This window comes from Oxyura jamaicensis, chromosome 8 (assembly GCF_011077185.1).
Source record: "Oxyura jamaicensis isolate SHBP4307 breed ruddy duck chromosome 8, BPBGC_Ojam_1.0, whole genome shotgun sequence".
NCBI classification, from domain to species: Eukaryota; Metazoa; Chordata; class Aves; order Anseriformes; family Anatidae; genus Oxyura; species Oxyura jamaicensis.
The window spans coordinates 13,325,120-13,352,963 of record NC_048900.1 but is presented as its reverse complement, the minus strand read 5'-3'; the positions used below and the strand labels follow the sequence as shown (position 1 = coordinate 13,352,963).

Genomic DNA, 27,844 nt, shown 5'->3' with positions numbered 1-27,844 from the left:
TTGTAGGTGAGTAATATCAGCTATTGAGCTAATGCAACCTTTCATTACTGTGCATCTCACAATACTAACCTTCTGACCATCCTAAAACCCTCAATATTACCATTCCAGGAGTCTGTATGTCATGTTAAGCAACTTGAAAAGGGCATGCCTTTTCAAGTCTCTGAAGTGTAGCAAGTAAAGCATCACTACAGTTGTCACGTCAGCTCAGCATGAACATTTAGATTCATATCCTAAGAATATAATATTTCATAGTTTTGACTTTTCTGTGGTTTCTGTTAAAAACATAAGTCACTATCTTTTATTTACCTACAACCTGTGTTCAACACACAAAAGTGTATCAAGGTTACTACTTTTGTGTAAGAAGAAAGAATCCCACAGCATTTCTTTTTAATAACTGTTCAGCTACAAAATTTTATTGGTATCCTTCTCTGTTCCCTCTAGAGGATGTAATGCACAAAAGCATTGCCACAGAACATATAAAATTACAAATGAAATTTATTGTAAAAAGTAGAATGTCTTCTAGACTGGTGTCAGTATTTATTTCATTCATAAACCAAAACTGCAGGTATAATATATTCATTGTCAGCAAGTTCATGTGTGTAAATTGCCATCCAACAGTATTGACTGATATAAGACAGATATTGAAAAGACAATTTAAATTTACTCTTCCAAACATAAACTGTTCCACAAAAGCACTGTAAAAACTCCTTCAAGGTTTTGTGTTGTGCTTCACATTTATGGTTAACTACATAATTTGGTTGTGTCATAATCCACTGTGTTTGGCAATTTGGCATTAAATGCCTGCAAAGCAGATTGAATCCTCACCACTTCACTGGTAGACAGTTTGAGTCTATGACGGAGCAAGCAAGAGAAGAGGTCTAGACGACGTTGACCAGGTGGAGAGAGTTTATTTACACGATCACGTATTTCTAACAGCTGCAAAAGTGCCGAATCCTGTGATCCCTGAGTATAGGGGTAGTCCAGCTGCAAAATCAAGTCTCGAATGGCTTCTGGGTCAAAGTGCATGCTGTAGCCAAACACTTGGATGTTATTGATTTTCATATAGCCCAGATTTCTTGAGGGATCAATAAATTCCAGGGGTTCATAGTAGATGCTCTCATTGCCATTTGGACCATTTGACTTTATTCGACTCCTCAGATAGATGTGTACTGTTTCAAAAAATGTCTTCCACTTGTTGCCCAGAGTCAGTGTCCAGTTATAACACTGAAGGGGTAAGTCCAGCTTAGTCCGCTCCCAGTCTGGGAAATTATTTTCATTCACAGGCATAAACCAGCTCTCAGAGTGGCTGCCCCCAAAAGGGTTGATGTAAACAGCAAGAACAGGCTCTAAGGTGCTGTTTTTAGTTAGGCAGATTTGAAGAGAGAGGCCCAGTATCATATGAACCAGGCTAGACTTGTACTTGTTACTCTTAAGGGTAAGGAGCATCCGCTTGCGCCAGGAAGGATCAAACCAGCTGTTGAGGCGCATGTCGTTGCTGATGAAAATTGCATGGACCTCAATTCTCCTATCTGTCTTCTGCAGTAAATACTTCATTTCCAAGTCCTGAAGATCAGTCTCGAACCCAATGTAGTGTTCTGTTGATTCTGCCACTTCAGGCTTGCAAATCCCTTGGCTTAGCATGTATCCAGCATTGCAGCTCCCACAACGGGTGCGGTTGTCAGGGGCACAGCTCAAACATGCAGAACCATCTCCAATCGTGCAGGGAAGGAACCCATGGCAGGCAACTTGATCATTAGGGCAGGTACATGTGTGAGTCTCTTCAGAAAAGCTCCCCAGGAGGCCATTTTCATTGCAGTAGAGAAAGGACTGGATGCGGTTGAGCCAATAGTTGGAAGATCTGCAATATTAAAATAATATATTTTAGCTCAAGGTGAGAAACAAACACAGTAAATACAACCTTGCATTTTTTTCTTCTTCCTTTTTTTTTTTTTTTTAATCAGAAAAAAAAAAAAAAGCTGTTTTTAGCAGCAGATTAGAGCCCTATAAACATTAAAGTCAGATGACAGCATCTGCTGTCGGATAAATACATGTCTAAATCACCTTTTAACAATGATAGAGAACTTTCCTTATAAGATCACACAACAGGAATGTTTGGTTCGCTTACTTTTTTTCTCTCTGTCTCTGTCAGGAAAGCCTATCAAAGAGCTGTTTTTCTGTAATTGTCTTCATATTAACATCTTGAAATCCTATACAGTTGAGATTTTTTTCCTCATACTATTTGCTCGGGGAGATGCTTTGTATGTATCGAAGTGTGTATGACTTTGTACCATCTCTCTGTTTTCTTTTGAAGATTTTTTCTAAGCTTGCACACTTTCTTTTTACTAGCTGTAACCATCCTGATTTATAGATAAAGAGTCACAGAATGACCAAAATTCTTACCTGGAATAGCAAATAGGACCCCGCACCTCACTAAAACAGATTCAGTCTTAATTCTCTGAATGAATTCCAACACAACAATATCCCTATGGGAAGCCACAGATGAAAATGCTGTGTTTAATTTTCATGTTCTGAGATGAAATTGAACGATCACTGATGTTGTTCTTGTCATTTTATTTCAGCTCCACTAGAAACAACAGTTAATGTCCTAAATTACACTGTGAAAACAAATACTGAAACCAATAATTTAGCCTGATAAGGTACAGTTGCTAGCAGAAAGAAAATGTGAACATAGTTATATGGACATAGTCAAGAGAAAAATTATCTCCTTTCCCTATCTGTATTTTTAAGTTGTTCTTAGTAATCCTACAAGTGCACAGCTTAAAGGACCTGTTTTGTCTGCTGCAGAGTCAGTTTTATTGTTGCCACATGAATGATGATGGTTGTACAATTCTCTTTCAATTGCACTGTTTCAGTGCAAGAGCCTCATTTACTGAATTACATTTTCTGTCATACCTGAATTTGTCTCAAGCACTGGATAGTTCAAAAATTTTAATTATTTTTTTTTCCCAACTCTAGTATAAATACTAAAAGTAAGACATATGGCATCTCAAAATCTGATTTTTGGAAACTTGAAAATAAAAAACAGTAATATTACATCATTTTATACTCTGGTGACTCTCTGTTTTTGATGTTGTAATTCTGTTTTGTTTGGGGAGTTTTTGGTTTTTTTTCTTCACCTTTTTTTCTGTTTCTTTTTATATATTGTCTATCAGTATTTTATGGAAGTATAAGTATATATAATAACATCCGTGACATGAATGCCTAAACAACTTGCTTCTCCATACTTAGCTGAAAGTCAACATTAAGGAAAAATATGTTTGCAAAGTTTATATGTTCCTTTCCTGAATAAAACTAGAACATCCATTCTACAAATAAATCCACTGTCACAATATAAATGTTACTCCAAAACTGAGTAGAACATTAAAGCTATTGCTTTCCCAGGTAGAATGGGAAGTTCCCGTGTACTTGCTTTGACAGTAATCTGAACCTACTGAGCTTGCCCTGGCATAACTACATGTTGCATAGTTTGTTGTATCTAAGAATATATTTGCATTATATATTCTGCTCAAATGAAAACTCACTGTGCCTGAGCTCCAAGGCTAAACAAAGGCAGGTGACTACATTAGTTTCTCAGCAGAGATTAGCAGCTTGGATTTTGCATTGTGCTAGTATGGAGAAGACGTTTCTATATGGCTTGGAGGTTAAACAAAGACCATTTCTACTGGCCCAGAGCTCAGGCAGAGGTATCTTTCAACTACACTCCAGCTATGAATTTTGGAGCTTGACTTCAGATACTTTTAGGCTAGATTTCTGAATAGTACTTTATTGAGGTATACTGGGTGTCAGTGGCAAGGTTTTGGCAGTGGAGAAGGGGGAGTGAGGGCAGCCTCTGTGAGAAGAGATCAGGGGCTGCCTTGGGCCAGACACAAAAGTTCCAGCCAGCTTCACAACAGCCCCACTGTAGCCGCAGCTGAGTCTGTCAGTGAAGATGCTGGCACCTCTGAGAAAACACATTTAAGAAAGGGCAAAACGCTTCCTACCAGACTGAGGTAGAAAAGTGTGATAAAGGAGGGGGAGGAGGAGCTCAAGGTGCTGGAGTAGATTCCCCTCCAACCTGTGCAGAAGACCGCATGGCAGAGTGGGTCTACCCTAAAGAGCTGCAGCCTGTGGGAAGGACCTACACTAGAGCAGGAGCAAAGTGTGAGTGGAAGGAGTGGCAGAGAGGAGATGTGATAGACTGATTGTAGCCCCTTGCTCACCATCCTCCATCACTGCCTGGGGCAGGAGGAGGTAGAGGAGTGGGGAGTGAAGGAGTGGAGTAGAGCCAGGGAAAATGGGGGTGGGGGGAGATGTGTGTTTTACTTGTTGTTCTTGTTGTTGTTTCCTGCTATTTAAATCTCTTTCACTTGGCAGTAAATTAAATTAATTTTCCCCAAGTTGGGTCTGTGACTGTAATGGGTAAGTGATCTCCCTGTTCTCATGAGCTTATTCATTTGATTTTTCTGCTGCCTCCTGTTGAAGAGGGACAGTGAGAGAGCAGCTGGGTGAGCATCTTGCACCCAGTCAAGATCAAGCCACCACACAGGGAAAGGGAGATAATTTGCAGCTTTAAGAGGATCTTTAAGATTTAAGCTGTTATGTTTCATCTACCCTTTCTTCCTCTTAGATGTATTGTATAGGATTACAGTTTATTATAATACATTACTACTTACTATTCTACTTATTATTTGTCATTGAAATAGTTCAAAGAATGTACTTCGTGGTAGTTTTCAGTACAAACAACAAATATCACTGCTAGTGTTCTGCAGAGAAAACAAACAAACAAAAACAGGAAGAATATGAGGCTTCCACACTACTTAAAGTCAGATACTGTCTACTCTTATATAAGTATTAATTGACTCTGGAAAATATGTTCTGTATCAAAAGTGTATACTAAAAAGAGTATATAATGCACGTATGTATAATACAGGTATGTGAGAAGTTTTGGGATGTGCTTGTCCACAGTTTGCTAGGAAACTGAGTAAGTAACTAAGAGGCATTGAGTAAATATGTCCAGTTTGTCCTATCCTGGCTGTTCAGCCCTCATTTTGATATAAAAGACTCACGGGGGGGGGGGGGGGGGGGGGGGGGGGGGGGCGAATAAAGGTAAAGGAGAATGTCTCCTGTGGATACATCTGGGAATGTTATATTGGACAAGTATCTGGAACGCAGGGTGAGCCAGACAGAAAGAGAAAGAAAGTCTGCAGAATTATTGCAGATTGCCAAAGAAGGGAGTTCAGAGAGCAGGGAAGAAATTCTCTTGGTGCACAGAGGTGATGGCAGGAGGGAGACCTAATGAGAAACACTGTTGGAAGAGGATTTTCAGTTGCTGGATTAAGGTTATTTAAGTTAATAAAATTAATTGACTGGTGAAGGTTGATTTCACTTGGGTAGTTTACATCTCCAGCCACAGTCTTTAGATTTTTTTTCCTTAGTAATGATATAATCTATTGTTTCTGTTATTATGACAAGCAAAATCCTTAATGACACTTTTTTGTTCTTTTTATTTTTAAAAAGCATGCCTTTCTTCTTTTTCTGTTAAAGGATAGAAGAAGCAGTCTAAAAACCTGCATAAAATTACATAGCTGAACAATTAAGCATGTAAGATTCCTTTCTAAAATTTAGTTATCAATGCATAACTTAATATTTAGCTTTTTAAAACAATTGTATCTTTTATCAAGAGCAACAAGAACTTTGAGGGAGGATTTACTTTTTTTTCTTATTCCAAATAAAGTTGAAAAGTGCAACTTTCTAGCACTTTTAACCCAATTTTGATTTTGTTTACCTTGTTTTAACCAGGCAGATTTTCTACTTGTAATTGTTTGTCTTCAATCAGTTTACAAGCATAAATTCATTTTAGAAAAGTTAGGATTGACTGCCTTACCTGACTGATTTTTGTTATATTTTGTTTTGTTTTAATTTGTCATTAAGTAATAATATTAATCTTTTCTACGTTTATTGCTTTTATTCAGGTAAATTAAACAAATTTAAGTGAACGTAAACAAAATATCAGCATCATCTAGTTTACTTGAACCACTTGTCATTAATTAGATAAATTCACATTGGAATGTCATTCTGAAAGCTTTCTTTTTCTCCTAGAAATAAAAGATCATTTAAGCTTATGGGATCATTTAAGCTTTTGGACCCTTCAAGTCAAGGGGAAAGGCTTAGGCAGAAGCAAATGCCTTTCAAGGGTCAACAGCTGAGTGTAAATCTCATACAGTTATATAGGCAGGGCTTAGGCTGTTTGGAACCACTGGATCCTCTTTGAGGATGGAGGAAGAGACAGTCAAATAAAAAACAGTGACATCTGCAGCAGATATGCTGGCCATGTGAGAAGGACTTAAGTGATGTTAGCTTTGGGATGGAGTCCAAATGGTGACTAGGGGAAAAGAAAAAAAAAAGTGTTTAGGGAAAAACATGCCCACAAGAAAGTGGTACAACTAGCAGCCTATTTCAAATGCCTGGACACACATGAAAAAAGCAGGATAGAGACAGGGGCTATACTATGATTCTATGATTCTAATGCTATGAGTTTATTGGGACTACACAGATGTAGTGGGGTTAGCTTGAGCTGTTCTGATGAATGAACAAAGACCCTTTAGGGAGAATGAGTGGGTGGAGATGGGTAGTTGCACTCCACATGAAGGAGTATTTTGTACTAAAACTTTGCTGTTGAGTGAGCAATGAACTAATAAGGATGTTAAGGTCTGGGAACAGAGAAGACAACAATAGTGATACTGTGGTCAGCATCTGCTAGAGACCCGAAGACAAAAAAGAGGAAATGGATGAATTCTTCCCTAAACAGCTGGAGGAAGTAACATGCCCTGATCTTCATGGCAGACTTCAACCATCCCAGCATCAATGCTGTTCATGAGGCATCGTGACAGGACATAAATACAGGAGATTAATGAAATGCATTGAGGATACATTTTTGATGCAGGTGCTGAAGGAGCTGAATAGGGGAGATTCTCTGCTGTAGCTGCTACTTGCAAATAGGGAAGAACTGGTTGAGAATGTGAAAGCTCATGGAAGCCTTGGCTACACTGGTCTCATAATGGTCAAATACAAAATGCTGATGTTAGAGAGGAAGTCAAGTATTACAATAGTTATCCTGATCATCAGGACAGCAGTCTTTAGCTTGTTTAGCAAATTAGTATGTTGAGTCCCAGGTGAGGCTGCCCTAAAAGGTTAATCAGACCAGGAGATGTATTTGGTCTGCAAGAATTATATTATAGCACAGAAGTCCATTTGAATGTGCAGGTTGATGAGCAGAAACAGCAGGGCTGAGCAGGTCTGGGCTGAGATACCAAGAAGTCTACTTAAGTTGAAAAATATAATATGCTACTTTCAAAAGAAATGTGGCCAGCAGGGTGAGGGAGGAGATTCTCCCCCTCTACTCTGCCATATAGTGGGTTTACATGGCAAGGTTTTGGTAGCAGGGGGCTGTAGGGGTGGCTTCTGCGAGAAGAATCCAGAAGCTGCCCCATGTTAGATAAGGGGCCTGCTACTGGCCAGAGTTGAGCCAATAAGCAATGTTGTTTGCACCTCTGTGAGAACAGATTTAAGGGGGGGGGGGGGGGGGGAGGAAGTAAAAAAAATACCTGTTGCAGAACAGCAGCTGGGAGAGAGAAGAGTGAGAAACAGCCTTGCAGACACCAAGGTTAGTAAAGACGTGGAAGAGGGTGGATGGGGGGGTTAAGGTGTTTTTGGTTTCTTTCCTTTGTTTCTCACTTCTCTAGCTTGCTAGTAATAGGCAATAAATTTTACTCTCTCCCTACTCTGAGTATGTTTTGCCTGTGACATCAGCTGTTAAGTGATCTCCCCATCCTTACCTCAAACCTTGAGCCCTTTGCATTGTATTTTCTCTCCCTTTCCCTTTGAGGAGTGGGAGTGAGAGAGCAGCTGTGGTGGAGCTTATCTGCCTACCTGAGTAAAACTACCACATGCCTTTATGAGGCCCCATGTGGAATACTGCATCCAACTTTATGGCCAGAGCACAAGAGAGACGTGGACCTATCAGAGAAGATCCAAACAAGGGCCACAAAAATTTTCATAGTACTGGAGAACCTCTCCTAAGAAGAAAGGCTGAGAGAGCTGGGGTTGTTTAGCCTGGAGGAGAGAAGGCTCCAGGGAGACCTTATGGTAGCCTTTCAATACTGAAAGGGGGCTTATAAGAAAGATGGAGAGAGACTTTTTACAAGGGCATGTAGTGATAGGACAAGAAGCCATTGTTTTATGCTGAAAGAGGATAGGTTAATATTAGTTGTAAGAAATAAATTCTTCATTCAGGATGGTGAGGCACTGGAAGAGACTGCCTGGAGAAGCTGTGGATGCCCCATCCCTGGAGGTGTTTAAGGACAGGTTGGACGGGCCTTTGGGCAACCTGGTCTGGTGGGAGTTGTCCCTACCAATGTCAGTTGGGTTGGGGACTATAAGATCTTTAAGGTACCTTCCAATCAAACCATTCTATGATTCTCTCTCTATGTATTATTTATTAATATTATTATTATATTTTCCTATGAACTCTACCTTCTACAGCTTTGAGATTTAAGGTGCTGCCTTTCTTCAATGCCTATAGCCAAAAGACGTAGATTGAGTCTCTAATACTTAAGGACAAAAAGAGCTTGTCTTCCTGAGTGATATATAAACCCCTGGTATTTCCTGTCCAAATAGAAAATTTTGCTGCCTCTCTAAGCTCATTATAAAAGTCCAATCTATGCTAACACCAGAATTTGAGGACCATTGAGCTGTTGAATATCCTCCACAAGGATCTCAGCCACAGGTTGACTGAAAATTTTACACAAATGACTGACTACAAGTCAGTAATTACATCTATATTACACCAGATAGTTCTGAAAACATAATTAAAATAAACAACTCTTCAAGAAAAATCAAAAGACATCTACTAGATATCTTTCAGGACTTTAATGGGATCCATTTTTCTTGCTCAGATCTTGCCATGACCTCCAGACAAAAGTATAGTGTGGGAATATTTTTTGAAGCTTGGTTCATCTAGCATGAGACAAACAAAATCTCACTTTCTTCTAGATTATTATTTTCTTCACCTAAGATTCAACTAGTATCAGTTATTACTTGATGTCATTCATTAGATTTCCATTTTCTAGTACATGAGATCTAATTATTCTTTATTTTTCTAAGTTAGGTGACTGAGCTTGTTCTTGTTTATCTAGATACACTATGAAATCTTGAGTGTACCACTTCTAATTCATCTGGGTCAGGGCAGTCCCAGACAGGAGTACAAACTGGGAGAACTCATTGAATGCAGAGAAGGATGTGGGGGTTTTGGTGGACAAAAAGCTTGACATGAGCCAACAGTGAGCGATTGCAGTCCAGAAGGCCAAATGCATCCTGGGCTGCATCAACAGAGGAGTAGCCAGCACTGGAGGGAGGGGATTGTCCCCCTCTGCTCTGCTGTTGTGAGGCCCCACTTGCAGTACTGCATCCAGGTCTGAAGCCCCCAGAACAAGAAGGATGTGGATCTGTTAGAACAGGTCCAGAGGAGGGCCACAAAGATGATCAAGGGGCTGGAGCACCTATCCTATGAAGAGAGGGTGAGAGAGTTGGGGATGTTCAGCTTGAAGAAGAGAAGGCTCCAGGGAGACCTTGTTGCAACTTTTCAATACTTCAGGGGGCTTATAAAAAAGATGGAGAGGAAGTTTTTTTGTTTGTTTGTTTGTTTGTTTGTTTTTTTTTTTTTTTTTTTTTTTTTTGCTTGGTCAGGTGATAGGACAAAGGGGACAAAGGGGAATGGTTTTAAACTAAAAGAGGGGAGATTTAGATTAGAGGTTAGGAGGAAATTCTTCACTCAGAAGATGGTGAAGAATTGGAACAGGCTGCCCAGAGAAGCTGTGGATGTTCCATCCCTGGAGGTGTTCAAGACTAGGTTGGACGAAGCCCTGGGCAACCTGTTCTAGTGTGTGGCATCCCTGCCTGTGGCAGGGGGTTGGAACTCAATGATTTTTAAGGTGCCTTGCAACCCAAGCCATTTTCTGATTCTATGATTCTATGACTAAATTCTCAGTACATCCCTTCATTCATTACGACATCATTCTGTATACATTGCCTGTGTACAGAACCTTCAATCAGTTCTATTTAATCTGTTATATTCTCCTTCTGTTAATGGGTGTCTAGTGACTAAGAGGCTACTTATCTTGAGCAGTTGCTACTTACTTATTAATTAATTAAGAAATAAAGACGATAAGTATTTGGGGGAAAGTTGAAAGGGCTCTCTAATTATCCTTTCAATAAGATTATAAGCAATATTATTTCATCTGGAAAATTACATTTACTAGCCTAATGTGTTTGTTTTTGCAGACATTGAGCTGTAGAACTTTTGTATTACAAACCTAGTGAAAAAGAAAAAAAAAATCTTATTTACTTCAATGAGATTTGAAACAAAACGTGTTGCTTGAAATATCTGTGCTTTCAAGAACATATAGTGTTATGTGATATGCGATTATCAAAAACAATTTTAATGAATAGTATACTTGATATCATAATCTTACTTTTGAATTAAAGTAATATTTAATTTAGAGAAATAATTATAGTATAAAACACCTTTTATCAAATTATTCAATGCTCCCCCAAAATTCCTCCACATTTTTCTGTAACTTTTTTGTTGATTAATATAGAGTCATGGAAATTAACCTTTCAAAAACCAACAAAAAGTTACAAAAGAAGTGCATAGTCCAGGCCGGAATTTCTATGTAAACATAAATATCATTGATTTTCCTGTTACCTGAATACCTGTTGTCTTACTAGGAAATAGACCATCAATCCTCTGCTTACTCAGAGTAGGTCACTGAGCCAGATAACTCATACAAAACACATACAACTATAAACCACATACATGTACCCTTTAGTTAAAACCCATCAACTGCCCTTCCACTTTGACTGCAAAGAATTTGTAGTCACCTGAACCACATATCTCATTTGTGGACAAACATTTATATTCAACCCTATTTAATTAATATATTTAGTTGTGTGTGACTGTATTCCAGAAACCTTTCACATGTCTTAAAATTTAGTGGGAAATAGATTTCTAATTATTTATAGTTTAATAACAGGTCCAGCCAATTGAAAGTGTTAATCCTACCTTCTCACATTTAACCCTTTTCCTACTATATCAGAAGAAAATCAAGCTGTTGCTGGATGACCAGTACCTTTTGTGGGTGAACCTTCTGTTGCACAGAATGAACTAAGCAGTTGGCTACCATGCTTTCAGCTAGAATATTTACAAAGCAAATAAAGCCTGCCATATAATCCCACATTTACACAAGCATGGCAAAAAATAGCAATCTTAAGTGGTTTTGTAGATGAAATAATTCTGTGAGAGATGCACTGCATTACCTCTTTATGAAGTGCTTTCTAATTTTTAATTCTAATATGTCTTTAATATATATATATGGCTATGCAATAACTTTACATTAAAAAAAAAAATCTTTGAACAATAGCAGTTGCAAGTTGAAATCCAAAACTTATGCTTACTCTTGTTCAATACACTGTAATATTAAACATAAGAACAAAGCAGTATGGTCACCTTACATAATAGCTATGGCAAGTATTTAATCATGATATGACACTTTTACCTCCCTCTCTGCCTCACTAAGTGCTTAACATCTGTTGTACATCAGATGGTTCAGTAGCAGATGATGAGTACTCAGTGAGGCAGATGCTAAGTAAAAAAATGAAGACAATTTAACTGGAAGTGTATAGGCAGTAAAATACCCATTACCTATTTTTCCCTCTTTTGGAGGTTGAGTCCAGTATAAATCTGTAAGACAGGAACATCAACAGCAAATGCACTTATAAGCCTCTTTAAAACATTCTACTCTTGATCTTGTGGGATCACCTCTTGGAAAGGACAAATAAGAATCCAAGTACTTAGTTCCTCTGCTGTGATTCTTAACAGGAACATTAATTTTTACTAAATTTGATAATGGTCTTTATGTGAATGCACTTTTCTTCTGGGAATCACCATAAAACTACTATCCTGACAGTCACCAGAAGGCTAGTGAATGATTGATTAGAAGACTGAATGTGTTTAGTTTGTTCAGCCTTACAAAATTAAAGTAGTACTATAAACACTGCTCCAATAAACACGCCGGAAATTATTTGACTATGGCTGATGTTACAGGTATGTCAGTGATACTCTCAATGACAGCTTCAAATCCTAGTCTAAATGATGATAAATGGGAGCAATGCAGCTGTTCTGAGTTCACACCTTGTAATTACACAGCTGGCTCTGCCTGAGCCAGATGTTTTAAAGCTCTTCTAAAGATCTGCACTAGCTACATGGCCTATGGTGAAATTGAGGTTCTCACAAATTGCATACTCATCCCACAGCATATTGTGAGGTAGAGAAAGAGCGTGATACTTTTCTGAATGTATATAAATGAAAAAAGAGTTTCTGGTTAGAAATTTGGTAAAATCCTATGCTACTGTTCACAGAAAGCATATTAATTATGTGTGAAAATTATATAGAAATATCATTATCATATGCTAAAATTGCCTTCAGCAAGAGGATGTGGGAACTAAAAGGTAGTTTGGTTTGAGACCTGTGTATGATACCTACGCTACAGGAAAGGGACTGGAAGAACAAGGAGGCTGATTCTGTTGCTAGGATTAATAATAACCTATACTGAATCTACACTGACTCAGTGAAGTCAAATACTGTCTTCTCCCTTCTTAATCACATCTAAGAATAATCTTTGCAGAACCCCAGTTCTTGTATCATTCTTCTGCAGCTCTTGCCACAGCAATGAGTGGTACTCTATATTTTAAAACGAATAATGCATGTTTAATTTAAATCCCAGATTGTCTTAATTCTAAAAAAGCAGAATTAAACCCCTGTACTAAAAGACATAGATATCTAACACCTTGTGGGAAAAAAAAAGGAAAAAAGAACTGCCAAGAGTTACTTTATATTTCATACGAAAAATATTTTGACACTGAAAAGATATTTGTCATTCTTTAGATTTAGTTCATTGAGATAAGTCCGACATGGGGCAGCTGCTAGCTAAACTCTCACAACAGGTTGTTGTTGTTGTTGTTGTTGTTTTTTTCTTAAGAATTAACTCCTGACATTGTTTTATTGATTAAACAAAGCCACATACAATTTGAAGATCTTCTCAAAGTTCTTGAAATCCTCATTCTAGGAAATAAAGCTTTTAACAATGAATCTTTAATGTTTTTTGTTTGTTTTCTTCTTAACAAAATGTTGGTTGTGGTAACACAGCTAGAGCAACTTAGAGTTTTATCTCTGAGTAAGTATGTACCTGCAGTTATTTAACTTGTTAAAGGTATTTAGGGCTTTTTAATTTTCCTGGATATAAAGATCATATTCTGCTCAATTTTTCAGAGGATCTTTCCAGTTAGCATGTTAGGATTACACAAATCTGTAGTTTTAACTACACTAATGTTGCACTTCCTTTATTATTGTAGCAAAGATTTTCTAATCTTTAGCACTTTCCCCCCAACAAAGAATAGTCATATAGATAGCATTTTAAGATAACATACCCACTCTTTTTTGACAAAGCTATAAGTTATAGTGAAATCAGAATCAAACTGCTTTGTAATAACAGTTACTTATTTTAAAAGCTTCAAATCAGAGACAAGCTTTGAAAGCTTTTATTACATAATGATCCATAGCTTGTAAATAATAATCCATAGCAGGGACAAAGGAAATGCCAGTCAAATTATTAATCATGTTAATTAAAAAAAAAAAAAAAAAAAAAGGAAAGAAAAAAAAAGTTAATGTGCACAAGAGGAACAAGGAAGTTACAAAAATAACAATAATGCAAATGATATGACATCATATCTGTTTCTTAAAGCCACTCATCTGATACATATCTATGTACATGTACTTGTTTTTCTAGTATTAGATGAGTATAAAATTCATCTTGGGCAACAGATTATCCATTAATTCTGCAAGGTTTTACATGGGCTTTTCTACATGTATATTAAAGTGCAATTGTGAAGAAAAAATATGAAAGTAGGAGCTTATCTAGACATTTTAATTATTTGTCCATTTGATATGCATCTTTAAGACATTAGAAAAATAGCTAGGAATCTTATATTGACCTATTGATTTGACAACAAAAAGAATATCCCTCTGCAGAGATGAATGCTTACATCTTGAAATCAGCATGATTAGTGTAGCCCTGCACCATTGCTGCCTTTCCCCCACAGCTTCATGTTAATGTTGGTTGAGCAATGACAGCTCTTTGTTCTGTGTTCAACTGTCCATAAGATAGATAAAGCATCAGTGTTCAAGAAATGATTGGACAATGTTCTTAGATAAACAGTTTATCTCATAGGTTTCTCCGTATAGAATCAAGAGTTGGAATTAATGATCCTCATAGATCCCTTCCAAATCAATATATTCTATGATTCTATGATTTTGTTTTACAAATCATGGTTTTCCTACAAGAAAGCAGGAGAAGGACTCTTTATCAGGGAGTGTATGTTTGGACATGGAGTAATGGCTTTAAACTCAAAGAGGGTAGATTTGGATTAGACATAAGGAAGAAATTCTTTACTATGAGGGTAGTGAGGCATTGGAACAGGTTGCCCAGAGAAGCTGTGGATACACCATCCCTGGATATGTACAAGGCCAAGCTGGGATGGGGCTTTGAGAAACCTGATCTAGTGGAAGGTGCCCCTGTTCATGTCAGAGTGGGTGGAATTAGATGATCTTTAAGGTCCCTTCCAACCCAAACCATTCTACAAGTCTATGGTCAGATCAATCTGTTTTGTCCACAGTTTTCTTTGCTGCATCAGCATGTTATCTGTTCAATAAAATCACAGATGTTAGATTAATACCCTCCACCTGTGAAGAATGTATGAAGGGTAATCAGTTATAAATCATAATCTGAAGTTACAACCTTTGATACAAAGAAATAACATATTAGTTCTACTAAACTGTTTATGTTTCTAGATATTCAAACTCATTTTGATGAATTGCTCTCTCCTCATTATTATGTTTATACTTACCATAATATCAAAGGGGAGAAAGAAAATCTCCCCATGCAGAAGAGCTTCATAGAATCATTTTTGTTTCTGTTTAGTGAAACTAGCATGCTGCTCCCAGAAGGGACACAGAACTCCAGAGAAACCATGTGTACTACATGTTTATGTAAAATTGTTAAATAGTTCTGTTAAATGGGGTTTCTGATATGGAATTATACTGAAATGCAAGCAGCGGTCTTATTTCTGGAAAGTTACCTGAAGGGAGATTAATGTACAAGCTGCAAAAAAAAGTGCAGTGCTGTCCTCAGTTATTACAGAATGAAATGCCATGTAGAGCAATTTGCTGTCCTTTGCTTGATGTATTTGGATGTAATCTTGAAACTCATATGTAAAGTAAATGGCTGATTTCTATTTATTTTTTCTTAACCTGTACAAAATTGTACAACACCTGTAGTATCTTTGCACTTTTAACTACTTAATATCAGGAAGGACTGTTAAACATTAAGATTGTGAATCAGGTTATGAGACAAAGAATTCCACAATGATAGTTTTTAAACATGTAATTAGTAGGATAATAGCTGTACCAAGATATCTCAAAAAGGATTCTGTCTATTCTCAACACCTTGCAAATATTATTGTACTCTGTATTGTGTTTATAATGAAAGTGACTTCGGAACAAGCATGAGACATTATCAGTATAGAAAGTGCCAATCTTTCTTAAGAGACTTTGTATTGAAGAATTTTTAACCTAAGTGGCACAACAGATGAAAAGAAAAAGAACTGGGATGTCAGATGTGCTCACATAGGTTTTAGAGATATAGTGAGGGGATGACGAGAACTTGAGGTGCATAACTGCAGAGCAACTAGCTGAAGTGTGAGTCTGGAGCTTTAATATTCCCTCTGCCCGGCAGAAGATTTCTTACTGTGCGCAGTGAATACCACTGAATAACAAGGAATAGCCACAAAAATAGCCCTAATGTCCTGAGGCACAAATATCACCCTTTTATTTTTTTGTTTCTTCTGTTTATTCAATACACAATCTGTCTACGTGGGTTTCCAGGTCTCTTTTATTTGCATTTTGGTGGATAAAGTGACTGCACATTCATATCAAAGAGGCATTTACAGGTGCTGAGAAAATTTAGTTGGATCCTTTTCAGCCTGCTTAGTATGGCACTTTCCTTCAATGCATTAATGCCTTTTCACCTGTCTGTAGCTGTTACCATTTTGTGGTACTTTTGTTTGTCAGCAAAGGCAAGCAGATTTGTCAATGGGAAATTAAACAAGGCTCTAACACAAACGCTCTCACCTTGATGAGTAATTACAATCTATGCTGGCAAAAGGACAGAAAAGCCCAAATCTACACAGAATCCAGTGTTTTTCACAAGGCTGATAACAACTGGAATTGACATTATCAGGAAGTTAAAGAAAAATAGACCCTGCTCAAATTTTGCCTAATTGGTTGTTTTTTGAAGTTAACTGTATGCAGCCAAACATTCATAGGAAGACATGTATGTAATATAACTAGTAAAAATTAATCTTAGTTTTATATCTGCCAGGAGTTTTATGATCAGTGCAGCTTGCTGCAATACAGTTGTCAAGCATTACTATTACCTGAATGCTTATTACTTTTTGATCTACTTACCTCACTGCGGACTCATTCAAAAAATGAAGGCATTGATGAAAAGACTACCTTTAACTTCAGGGCACCCATGATCAACCACTGACATATGTTTAATACTAGCCCTGTGAGAAACTGTGTGTCTGACTAGAGACTGAAACTTAGTGACATAATTTTAAAAGTATATAAAGATACTACCTGTACTTACAAACAGGACATTGCAAATTATCCTTATTTATTCAAATGTAACTGGACTGAATTCTTTTAATACTACCTAGCAGCTTCGACTGTCTGTTTTTAGTTTCTATGGAAACCATTACAAATCTCTTTCACAATATTTCAAATCTGAATTGCTACATGAACTACCTCTCCACATATGGGTACTTAAGCTCTTAATTAAAATTACTACACCTTTAGCTCCACAAAAAAAAAAAAAAAAAAAAAAAAAAAAAAAAAAGGAGTTGGTGGGTGCTGTACGACCATTTAATTTCCCTGGATAAGATGACTGAGATGGATGAGAAAAATTGAAACTTTGAAGTGCTATGGCATAATCTGCAGTCTATTCTAAGATAACCTAAAGGTTGAGGATTGCAACAATTATTTCATTACGTCCACATGAAGACAATATTAGGGCAAAGGTAACCATTAGAAAAAGAGGAGGGAATGTTTATTCATCTCCATTGTCCCGGGAGAAAGTCTTGCTTACTTGCCCTAGGGTTGTTATTTTTGGTACAGGTTGATCTGCAATTTGGTTGATTTTTCTTTTTCCTACTGATTCTACTTAAAATTTCCTACTGAGTTTGAGCATGGCTGTCAAGCAGGCTGTTTTATAGATACTTCCAATTTTGAACTTTTTAATATGGTATCCATTTTGTGGTTTTTGTTTGTTTGTTTGTTTTACAATATGCACTGTGATAAAAAAGACTATTCTTTGTTACCCAATTTGTATTTAGCTTATGCTGTTAAGCACGTAAAACATAAGCTCACTAGAATGAGTTCAAAAGCAAAGACTGTAATGCCAATACTCAATCTCTCACCCCCACCCTTAATAAGGTACTTACTCTTCAAGTAATCCTACAGTCAAGTATAATTCTCAAGTACATGAAGAGAAAGCAAAAAACCAGAAGACTGACTGAATCCTGTCAGTATGCTTGGGTAGCTGATCCCCATGCCCTTTGCTAAAGCACGAATCATAACTTAAAGTCAGGGAATTACAGTTCAGGAACAGAAATACCAAACTTCAGATAAAACGGAATCAATGTGAAGAACAGAGGACAAAAAAAGAAAAAGGCATCTATAAAAGCTTAGCTTTAACAGTGTTGTATCAAAAAGAAATATGATCTTTTATCAGCTCTCATACTGTTCTTTGGAAAATTGCTATCTTTTTAATACTGGAAAGCATTTTTTTGTTTTCTTTTCTTTTTCTGTTTCTTTTTTTTTTTTAACATACGATTCATTTGTAATATAGAGTTACAATACCTTACATAAATATACTGTTAGTTATGACCAGTTTATGCCTAACAATGACCTGGGTTTCCTCTTAATATCAGTGGGCTATTAATTGCTAATAAACAAAATATTGTTCATAAGCTGCTTTTTTTTTTTTTTTTTTTTTTTTTAGAGAAACATTGAAAATATTGAGGAATATCTATATTACTTACATTGCGCTAAGAAATACCTTATTCTAGTTCTACACCTAGTCCAAATACGAATGAGCTTCCTTTCCTCAGGGGAGGGTGGAAGCAGTATGTTGTTCTTGTGTCAGGTAGAAGGGGCTGGATTTTTATCCATCAGAAATGTATATAAATCCAAAATGATTGATGGATAAGACTTTCTGCCCCCAAAGTATAGTCTACCAAGGACATAAAAGTACCTCTAAGGATCACACGAGGCCACATCACAATGAACTCAGACCTACCACTGTGTTACAATTTGTTTCACATTTTCTTTCCTTATGAACTATCAACATTGCAACAACGACAAAATAAAATAAATAATCTGAAAGTTGGAAATGAGAACATATAGGAGTGCCCCTAGACCTAGGATTTCCCTGTATTGAATGCATGCACTGGGAGTCATCTTTTGTTTGTCTTCCTGCAACTAGTTCTTTATTCATTTGCACTGCAAAAGGCTCATGAATGGTTCATATCTCACTGTTTTCAAATTTCATACCATTTTAGTATTAGTTGAGTAACGCTGGATGTATCAGTCATCTGTAAAGTAATTTTTCAGAACATTTGAAACAATAGTATTTGAGCTTTTCTTTAGAAATATGCAGCTTCCCTACTTAGGATCCACTATAATAGAAATGATTTGTGAAAATGTTGTTTGAGATGCTACTCAAGATTTTCCTGTTTTGCAACCAGAGCTGTGCAGGCTCTGAGCAGTGAAGCTAATTTAGTGCATGAGCAGCAACTGTAGTGTTCACAATGACAACAACTCCCAAATACTTTTTAGATGAGCGTGCATACTAAATTTACAGGCTAAGAAAGTCCTCTCCAATTAAAAATAGATTGTCCTTAATATAATCTAAAAATGCAAACTACAGTATCTGTGCTATTTCCTTTGGCAAGATATTTTTCTCTTTTGTAGCAAATTTACCTCAACTGTTTCTGCTTTATTGTCCTGATAAGATAGAAAATTCCATTTCCTGCCATCTGTTGTTAAATTTCCAATTTTCTACAATATCTGTATGTATGTGTAGTATTTTTTTTGTTTGTTACTTTAGAGAACTTACTATAGATAAGCAAAATAATTGTCCCATTTTTCACTTAAAAAACCCTATCCTGATGTTTTGATTAAGGGAAAAAAAAAAAAAAAAAAAAAAAAAAGTAGAGGCAATGTAGGCCTACTGAAAAGTAGAGGCACAATGTAGGCCTACTGATGAATGCGGTGGGTACTCTGGTGACAGGAGATACAGAGAAGGCAGAGTTACTGAATGCCTTCTTTGTCTATAATGCTGGAGGCTGTCCCCATGAGCCCTGTGCCCCAGAGGAAGGTGGGGTAAAGGAGGAGTTTGCCTCAGTTGATGAGGACTGGGTTAAGGACTGATTAAGCAAGCTAGACATCCGTAAGTCCTGATGGGATGCACCCACAGATAGGTCCTGATGGGATGTACCCGCGGATGCTGATGGAGCTGGTGGAAGTCATTGCTATGCCGCTATCATCTTTGGTAAGTCATTGGGAAGGGGAGAGGTGCCCAAGTACTGGAGGAAAGGAAATGTCACTCCAGTCTTCAAAAAGGGCAAGAAGGAGTATCTGGGTAACTATAGACTGGTCAGCCTCATCACCCTGGAAAAGTGATGGAATAACTTATCCTTGGTGTTGTCTCTAGGCATATCAAGGATAACAGTGTCATTAGGGGCAGTCAGCATGGCTTCACCAAAGGCAAGTCATGTTTGACCAACCTGATAGCCTTTTATGAAGACATAACCAGGTGGACAGATGATGGTAAAGCTGTGGACGTGGTCTGGCTTGATTTCAGTAAAGCATTTAACACCGTCTCCCACAGCATCCTCATAGCTAAACTGAGGAAGTGTGGTCTGAGGTAGTGAGGTGGACTGTGAACTGGCTGAAAGGAAGAAGGCAGAGAGTTGTGGTCAATGGAACAGAGTCTAGTTGGAGGCTTGTATCTAGTGGAGTCCCTCAAGGATCGGTGCTGGGACCAGTATTATTCAATATATTCATCAGTGACTTAGATGAGGGAATGGAGTGCACTGTCAGCAAGTTTGCTGATGGCACTAAACTGGGAGGAGTGGCTGACACACCAGAAGGCTGTGCATCCAGCGAGACCTAGACAGGCTGGAGAGTTGGGCAGGAAGAAATTTAATGAAATATAACAAGGGCAAGTGTAGAGTCCTGCACTGGGGCAAGAACAGCTCCAGGCACCAGTATAAGTTGGGGACTGGCCTGTTGGAGAACAGCATAGGGGAAAGGGACCTGGGGGACCTGGTGGACAGCAAGGGGGCCATGAGCCAGCACCGTACCCTTGTAGCCAAGAAAGCCAATGGCATCCTTGGGAGAATCAGAAGGGGTGTGGGGCAAAGGGTGCAAGCTGGAACATAAGAGGTTCCACTTAAATTTGAGAAACTTTTTCACAGTGAGGATGACAGAACACTGAAACAGGCTGCCCAGGGGGTTGTAGAGTCTCCTTCTCTTGGGACATTTAAAACCTGCCTGGATGCGTTCCTGTGTGACCTGATCTAGGTGTTCCTGCTCTGGCAGGGGGATTGGACTAGATGATCTTTCAAGGTCCCTTCCAATCCCTGACATTCTGTGATTCTGTGATCTGTCTCCTCAAAAGTACAGTCTCTTTCTTTTGAGATGTTTGGTTTTTATTCAACTTGAAAGCACTCCATTGCATTCAGTATTAACTGGCTATGTCTCTTTCCAATGGACCGTTCCTTTAAACATCCAAGAATCTATAGAGAAAAAAAGTAATACTGGTCACTGATTCACTGAAGCATTGTTATAGTTACTATGATCCCTTGTGGAGTTATGTTTACTGTTTCTGTTTTCTTCTGTTCAAAAATCTCCACATAAATGCTTGTTAAAATCAAATTTGCTTGATGCTCTTTGGATGCTGGAAGAGATAATACAAAAATCTCTCTAAGAGAATGATATTGATAATTAACAGAAAGCTTAAAGGAGAAGGTGGAAACAGTAAACAGATGTCCTACATCATAAATAAATTTAAAAGGAGAGAGTTTTAGAAAAAAAAAAAAAAAAAAAAAGTCATATATAGAGATAGGAAACTTCTCAAACATGCAGGCACAAAACTAGTTAGGAGATGAGATGTTAAGGATAAATCCTCACTTTTTTAAAAATTATTTTTATTTTTTTCTGGTACTTGGACTTCCAATGTTTAAATTTTCTTACTGTGGTCCTCTAAAAGAGCCAGTGTTGTTCTCTTTCATTTTCATGTTTTATATTTTTCCACTTGGTTTCTGAAGAAAGCAAGGCTAATATAACAGTATTGCCTGTCAGTTCTGTCTTCTGTTCATTATTTCTGCCAACAACTTTTAGAACTGTTCAGCTAATACCCCCCAAAAAATCACAAAAGGGCAGAAATATATATGTATATAAATCCTTAATGTTTTATGAAAACAAGAAAATAGCTCAAAGGAGTTTCTATTAAGTTGCAGTGTGAGCCCAAATATTCCATAAATTCAAACATGAATTCAAACATGTGAGTCTAATTTTTAACGAAATGGGACTCACCAGTTTCACCACTTATGAAACTATTTTTTTTCTATCATCTTTTAGGCAATAACTACTTAAAAATACAAGACTTCTGGGAGAGAAAAGGGAAAAAAAAACTAATAAAAAATAATAATAAAAAAAAAACATAAGGAGAAAAGTCTGATATATTGATGCTATATTTTTAATTCCTTCTTTTTTTTTTTTTTTTTTATCACATCTTTAACAGATCTATGAATGCTGAAGTTGGTCAGAAGCTAAAACCAGTCTCTCTGAAGTCATTAAGGAATACCAACTAATTCCTGGTTTAATATGTTTATGACAAATTAAAAATGACCAGAAGAAAATGTGATCTACATACTCCATGTCAATAACTTCTTCTTCAGCACAGTGTAGCCAGCATTCAGAATGTTCAGAAACCCATCACAACTTTGTACATCTATTTGCCATGGTATCTCAAAGAATACTGACAATCAAACTCACAGCAACAGTCAATATACTAAGTTAAAGTTTTTAAAGTGGGCATACTCTTTAAAGACATCTTTGTTTTCACATTCAGTTAAAGGTCGTTTGCTAAAGCAGCGTTTCAGGGTTTGAGCAACTGAAAAAAAAATATTTAAATGTATTTTACAAAGCATAAGGAACAAGAATATTTTTTAGCTCAAGACATAATTTGTTAATATGTGTTTACCTTTTTAATCATGATGATGTTTCTATGATGTGTAATATATTTGCATTACACCTATTTGTTAGGTAAAGAAATGTATTGCCTTTTATTATTTATATTTTTTCTAACCTGTGAAAATATTTCTTATTAGACTTCAGCTTCACCTAGCCAGATCCATCTTTGTAAGTTCTTGTGTAGCACACAAGATAGATGCTGCAGTAATATACTGCAGTAATAGATGCTGCAGTAATATACTAAAACTACCAACAACAATTTTCAGTATGTAGCTTTAGTTTAAGTACATAGTCATTGTTTGTAGCTAAAAATATACAGACACCATATTATACTTTCTTATAAATCGCTGATGAAAGTTAATATACTAAAGAAAACTACCGTTTTAGAAATACATATCATTTTCTGTATTAATTTGCTGACAGCTTAACACATCTATGTCAAATTAAATACTAGTATGGAGAATTATTATGTGAGCCATGCATATGGAAAACATACAGTTCAGAAATGTGCATATAATTCACATTATTCTTCTATTAATGAAAAAAGGCTAAAATTCTGCTAAGGAAATTTTATTTGCATAAAGGAACTTCATTTTTTTTTTCACTTGTTTAATCGATAATATTCTTTAGACCTGTGTCTTTTTGATACCTGCCAGATTTCCAGTAAATTGTTCTGCAGATTTATATAATTGATACTATAGAAATCAAACCGAATCCTTATGACAATGGAAAAATACAGTTGAAGTTATTGGGAAAAAAAAAAAAAAAAAGTTAATATGCTATCACAGTGCCTTACACTGCCTTACAAATAACAGAAAAAAAGCAATGAGTGAGAACCTAAGCAATTAAGAAAAAAAAATCTCTTCTTGTGTCTCAACCAGTCATAAAAAATAAGATACTTGAAAAAAAACTAAAGACTTAAGGACAATTTCACTTATAAAAAATAAGGTAACTTAGTCTTTATAAAGGAGAAGCTTTTATCAGCTGCTATATCCTGCACATCAGTAAATTGATACAAATCGGTATGTTTAATTTGTTGTTATTGTCAGTCACTTCCTTATTTCCAAAGCATCTTATATTATTTTATAATATTATTTTATTATATTATGGTTAATATCATAAATATGTTTTTAATTTTGAGTACACCATGATTCAGTAACAATTGATTCTTTAAAATGTCTGATAAGTAGAACGTATTCAAAGGAAGAATACGTACCATGGCTAATAGATATAAACCATAAATCAAGGGAGTAGGGGTAGACCATGACAAAAAATTGCTTGAGATTAGTGGGTATCTTCCAGCTGATGCCAGCAGCACATTAAATGCATATCTTTTGTGAGTGATATTTCACGACACATGGCAGCAATTCCATTTGTGTTTCAGCAGAATTTATATGGCTGTAAACTTCTTTTCCTGCAATTAGTGAGTGGTAACAACTTAAAGTCAAATACACTGCTTATTCAGAGTTGTCGGTATACTATCACCTCCTACTGCTCAGGGTGTTTCGGTGCTTGTGCATAGGTCCCATCATGGATGTCCTAAATGTTGGTATGATACTACCAGTATTTCAGGCACTCTGTGCCATCTCTTCAGGCTCAAGCATGAAACTGAAAGACAATGCATTTGATCCTTAGAAGTACACAGTCATTTTCTTCACAATATATTCAATGGCTTTGCAGATAAACCCTTCACCATGAAGTAAAGTAAATACCATGATGCTGGGACTCACAGCAGCAGTTTCCAGCAGCCAGCTGCCTGTAGGCCCAGGCATGCCCCCTAGATCTCCTCAGATTACCTGGGCCACACAAGTTACGAAAATATTATTTTCTTATGCTCCCATGCAGAGCCAAATATTTACATCTCTTCTGGCATTTGTGTAATGACATCAATGTATTCTGAACAACCTTACAGAGTTTTATACTCCTCATCCTCTTTGAAGGTGAATGACACTGAGGAAGACTGAGTTTCTATGCAGAATATTTCTTTTTGGTAGAACAAGGGAGCTGTTAAGATTCAAATGATTTTTTTTTAGATATTCAAAAGTGCTATACTACAATAATCTACTTTTATGAGAGTTTGGAAGATGAATATACAATAACATAATCCCCAGCTGTGCTGTTATGTGCAAAGCTATCCCATTAATCATACTCAGTTTTACTTCACAGCTTAACACTACGAAAAGTGTTACTGCCATTCAGGTGCCTTAATACTAGCAGTTGCACACCTTAACTGCATTTTGAAAGCTATCTTCTCAAGAAATTAAGCACTCAATCTTTTCCTTTTCTCCAGTGGAAATGTTAATTCGGCACCTTCTGATGTCAACAACATATTCAGAACAGCCTAGAAATCCAGGCATGCAAATGAAACCTTACCAGTAGACCAGCTTCCACACTCAAACACAAAGTGTTAACCACATTAAAAATACGTTAAATTATTCTGTTTGCAGATTATCTGAAATGATTCAGAATCTTTAATTTTCCATCACGACACTGAGCACAAATAACAGTAAGTGGTTAACCTACATCATTACAGGGAAAAGTGTTTAGATTATCTGAGCTTCAGAAGAATGAATCCATGCCAGATTAGACTGATGTTGCCAATAAATATATACAAATGTCAGTAATGTCTATGGGAGCTTACAGACATAAGACTGCAGAGGAATAGCTCACTTTTCTGGTGTTGGTAACAATGACAATGGATATGAATTATGATCAAGCAACTGAGATTAGATCTAAAAGAAATATAAAAAAATCTCATGAAGAAAGGACATTACTGTAACTAATTACACTTTTTATCTGCTTGTTGGATACTCCAATTTTCTATTTGTGAAGGCAATGCCTCAGATCACAATCAGAAAAATGTAAAATAATGCTGATATAAGCTTTTTTTTTCTAAACCATGCAAAGTGCCACTACTCAGGGGGATTGATCTGTGATATACACTCTTAAAACAAAAGTCCTAGGAATGTTAAATTAGTATCTGGAATTCAAGATAGTCTTATAAAATTGCTGGGGGTAGATTTAAGAAACCGGTTATTTTTCAAAGATACCAGGTTTTATGCATTTTAACTTCGGTGCACAAGAAATTTCAACTTGGTAATCATGATAGAAAGTTACAGAATTTCAGTAAAGAGAGAGTCCTAGAAATATTCTCCTTAATTTATTAAATTTCTGTATCTGTATTTGTGTGAATATGAATTTGTGTGTGCAGAGTTGTATTTTTTATATCACTGAATAGGGATTACAACATGCAACCATTGCAATTTATGTTTACCATTAAGGATAGATATTTAAACAGAACAACATCAAAATCATGAAAACTTCACACACAGAGAAAGTTTAATTTCACTTCTGCACCCACTCCAAGAGTGGAAAGAATATAATGAATGCTCTTGCATATTCAGAGATGAAATAGATTTTTTTAATGTTTATAAGATATATTTACAAAATTTGGTGAGATGTATGATCACATAGACTGTGAGACCTGCAATGTCACTGATTTCAGAACTGCATGGCTCTATTCATCTGGATTTGTCTATAGTTCTACAACCAATGACTGTCAGCTATTCAGAAAAAAGAAAAAAAAGGAAGAAGAAACAGGCTCTGGAATCATTATTTGCCAAGATTCACAGGTGCCTCCTGTAGGAAACTCCTTTATAATGCTTCACTCCTCTCTATCAGGACAATAATCTCTATTCAGTACAGAGAAATTTTGCCTTTCATAAACAGAGGGTCTATTTTTATCTTTGAAGTTAATCCAACCCCAACTTGCAACAACACTTAGAAGCACAGATGTAGATATCCTGTATAAACTTCCTTTTAAATATTCATGGATGGAAACATATTCCTCTACTTCTAACATTTATAGTTGAAGATTCTGGCTTTTATGAACTTTTGCTTATGTCATAATCGATAAGTAAAATGTTTCCTCTCCAATTCTGTTGACATTGTACCTTAATATGGATATATATAGATAAGCAGCCTGCATATGCAGCAGATGATTAGCTGAAGAACTAAACTAAACTAAACTAAACTAAACTAAATAAATGAAATTAAATAAATCACTTAATGTTGAACAACCTCATACTAGTAGCAAGATTCTTCAACTGTGGACTCAACTCAGCAAGAAAGAAAATGCTACTCAACTGTTTTGCAAAGTATTGAGGGCTAAATTGATGAAACTGAAAGTCTGCCTGCTGTCTTGGGATTTGCTACATTGGTCTCTACTCAGGGCTAATTTAACTGAAGTATTGTAGAGAAACATTACGGACAACACAGTCATCAGCTTAGCTATCCATTTCACAGTACCTTGCTCACCTCTTGGATATATTTGCCAGCTCTCTCATTTATATTTATTCTGTATCTTAGCCATCGCTCCAGGAATTATCTAAACCAGTAGTGCTTTCTGAAGATAATACACTGATGAAGCAATCTACACAGATGGTAAGCTTTCAACTTACATTAAAAAAATCATCAGTTATTGTCCCCATTTTTTTTCCAAAATAAAGGCAAGTTTATCCAAAAATGTATGAACTAATATACACGCTGTTTCAAGGGCACAATGCCTGTGGTTTCTTCTAAGGTCAATTAAAGAATCTTTTAGGATTTCTACTTAACTATCAAGAAGTTTCCTAACATTGGGAAAATTAAAAACAAAACCAAAAAATGGATAAGTATAAGATAATGACCTTGATTCTGGAACCTATTAGAAATATCCCAGTTTTACATAAAGGAGGAGGGTTTTAGGATGTATAGTGAACAAGGTCTAAACAATATTAAGATAGCACTGCATGCCAGTTGAGAGAAATGATTGTTCTGCACTGGTGAGGCTTCACCTCAAGTAGTTTTTCGTGCCATGATATAAGAAAGACATAAAACTATTAGAGAGTGTCCAAAGGAGGACAACAAAGACTGTGAAGAGCCTAGAGGGCAAGCCATATGAGGAGTGGCTGAGGTCCCTTGGTTTGTTCAGCCCAGAGCAGAGCAGACTGAGGGGAGGCCTCATGGCAGCCTGCAGCTCCATCACAAGGGGAGTGAAGGGGCAAGCGCTGAGCTCTGCTCTCTGGGGACAGCAACAGGACTGGAGGGAATGGCATAGAACTGGGACAGGGGAGGGTCAGACTGGGTGTTAGGGAAAGGTTCTGCACTGAGAGGGTGGTCGGGCACTGTTACAGGCTCTCCAGTTCCAGTAGTCATAGCACAGAGCCTGCTTGAGTTCACTAAGTTTTTGGACAGCGTTCTCAGACATATTGTCTGATTTTTGGGTTTGCACTCTGTGGAAGCAGGAGTTAGATTCAAAAGGAGGACCCAGGAAACTACAGACCAGTGAGCCTCACCTCTGTGCCTGGCAAG

General features: G+C 36.8%; 1 protein-coding gene across 6 annotated transcripts in view; it reads right to left on the bottom strand.

Annotated features, from left to right (window-relative positions):
- Positions 1–380: 380 nt before the first annotated feature.
- BRINP3 (BMP/retinoic acid inducible neural specific 3) overlaps positions 381–27,844 on the bottom strand; it is a 223,072-nt gene continuing 195,608 nt past the window's right edge. For all 6 annotated transcript variants that reach the window (XM_035333109.1, XM_035333116.1, XM_035333110.1 and 3 more), the window contains one exon: positions 381–1,858. In XM_035333109.1, coding sequence (XP_035189000.1) covers positions 742–1,858 — 1,117 coding nt within the window. In that variant the 3' untranslated portion in view covers positions 381–741. The remainder of the gene's footprint in view (positions 1,859–27,844) is intronic.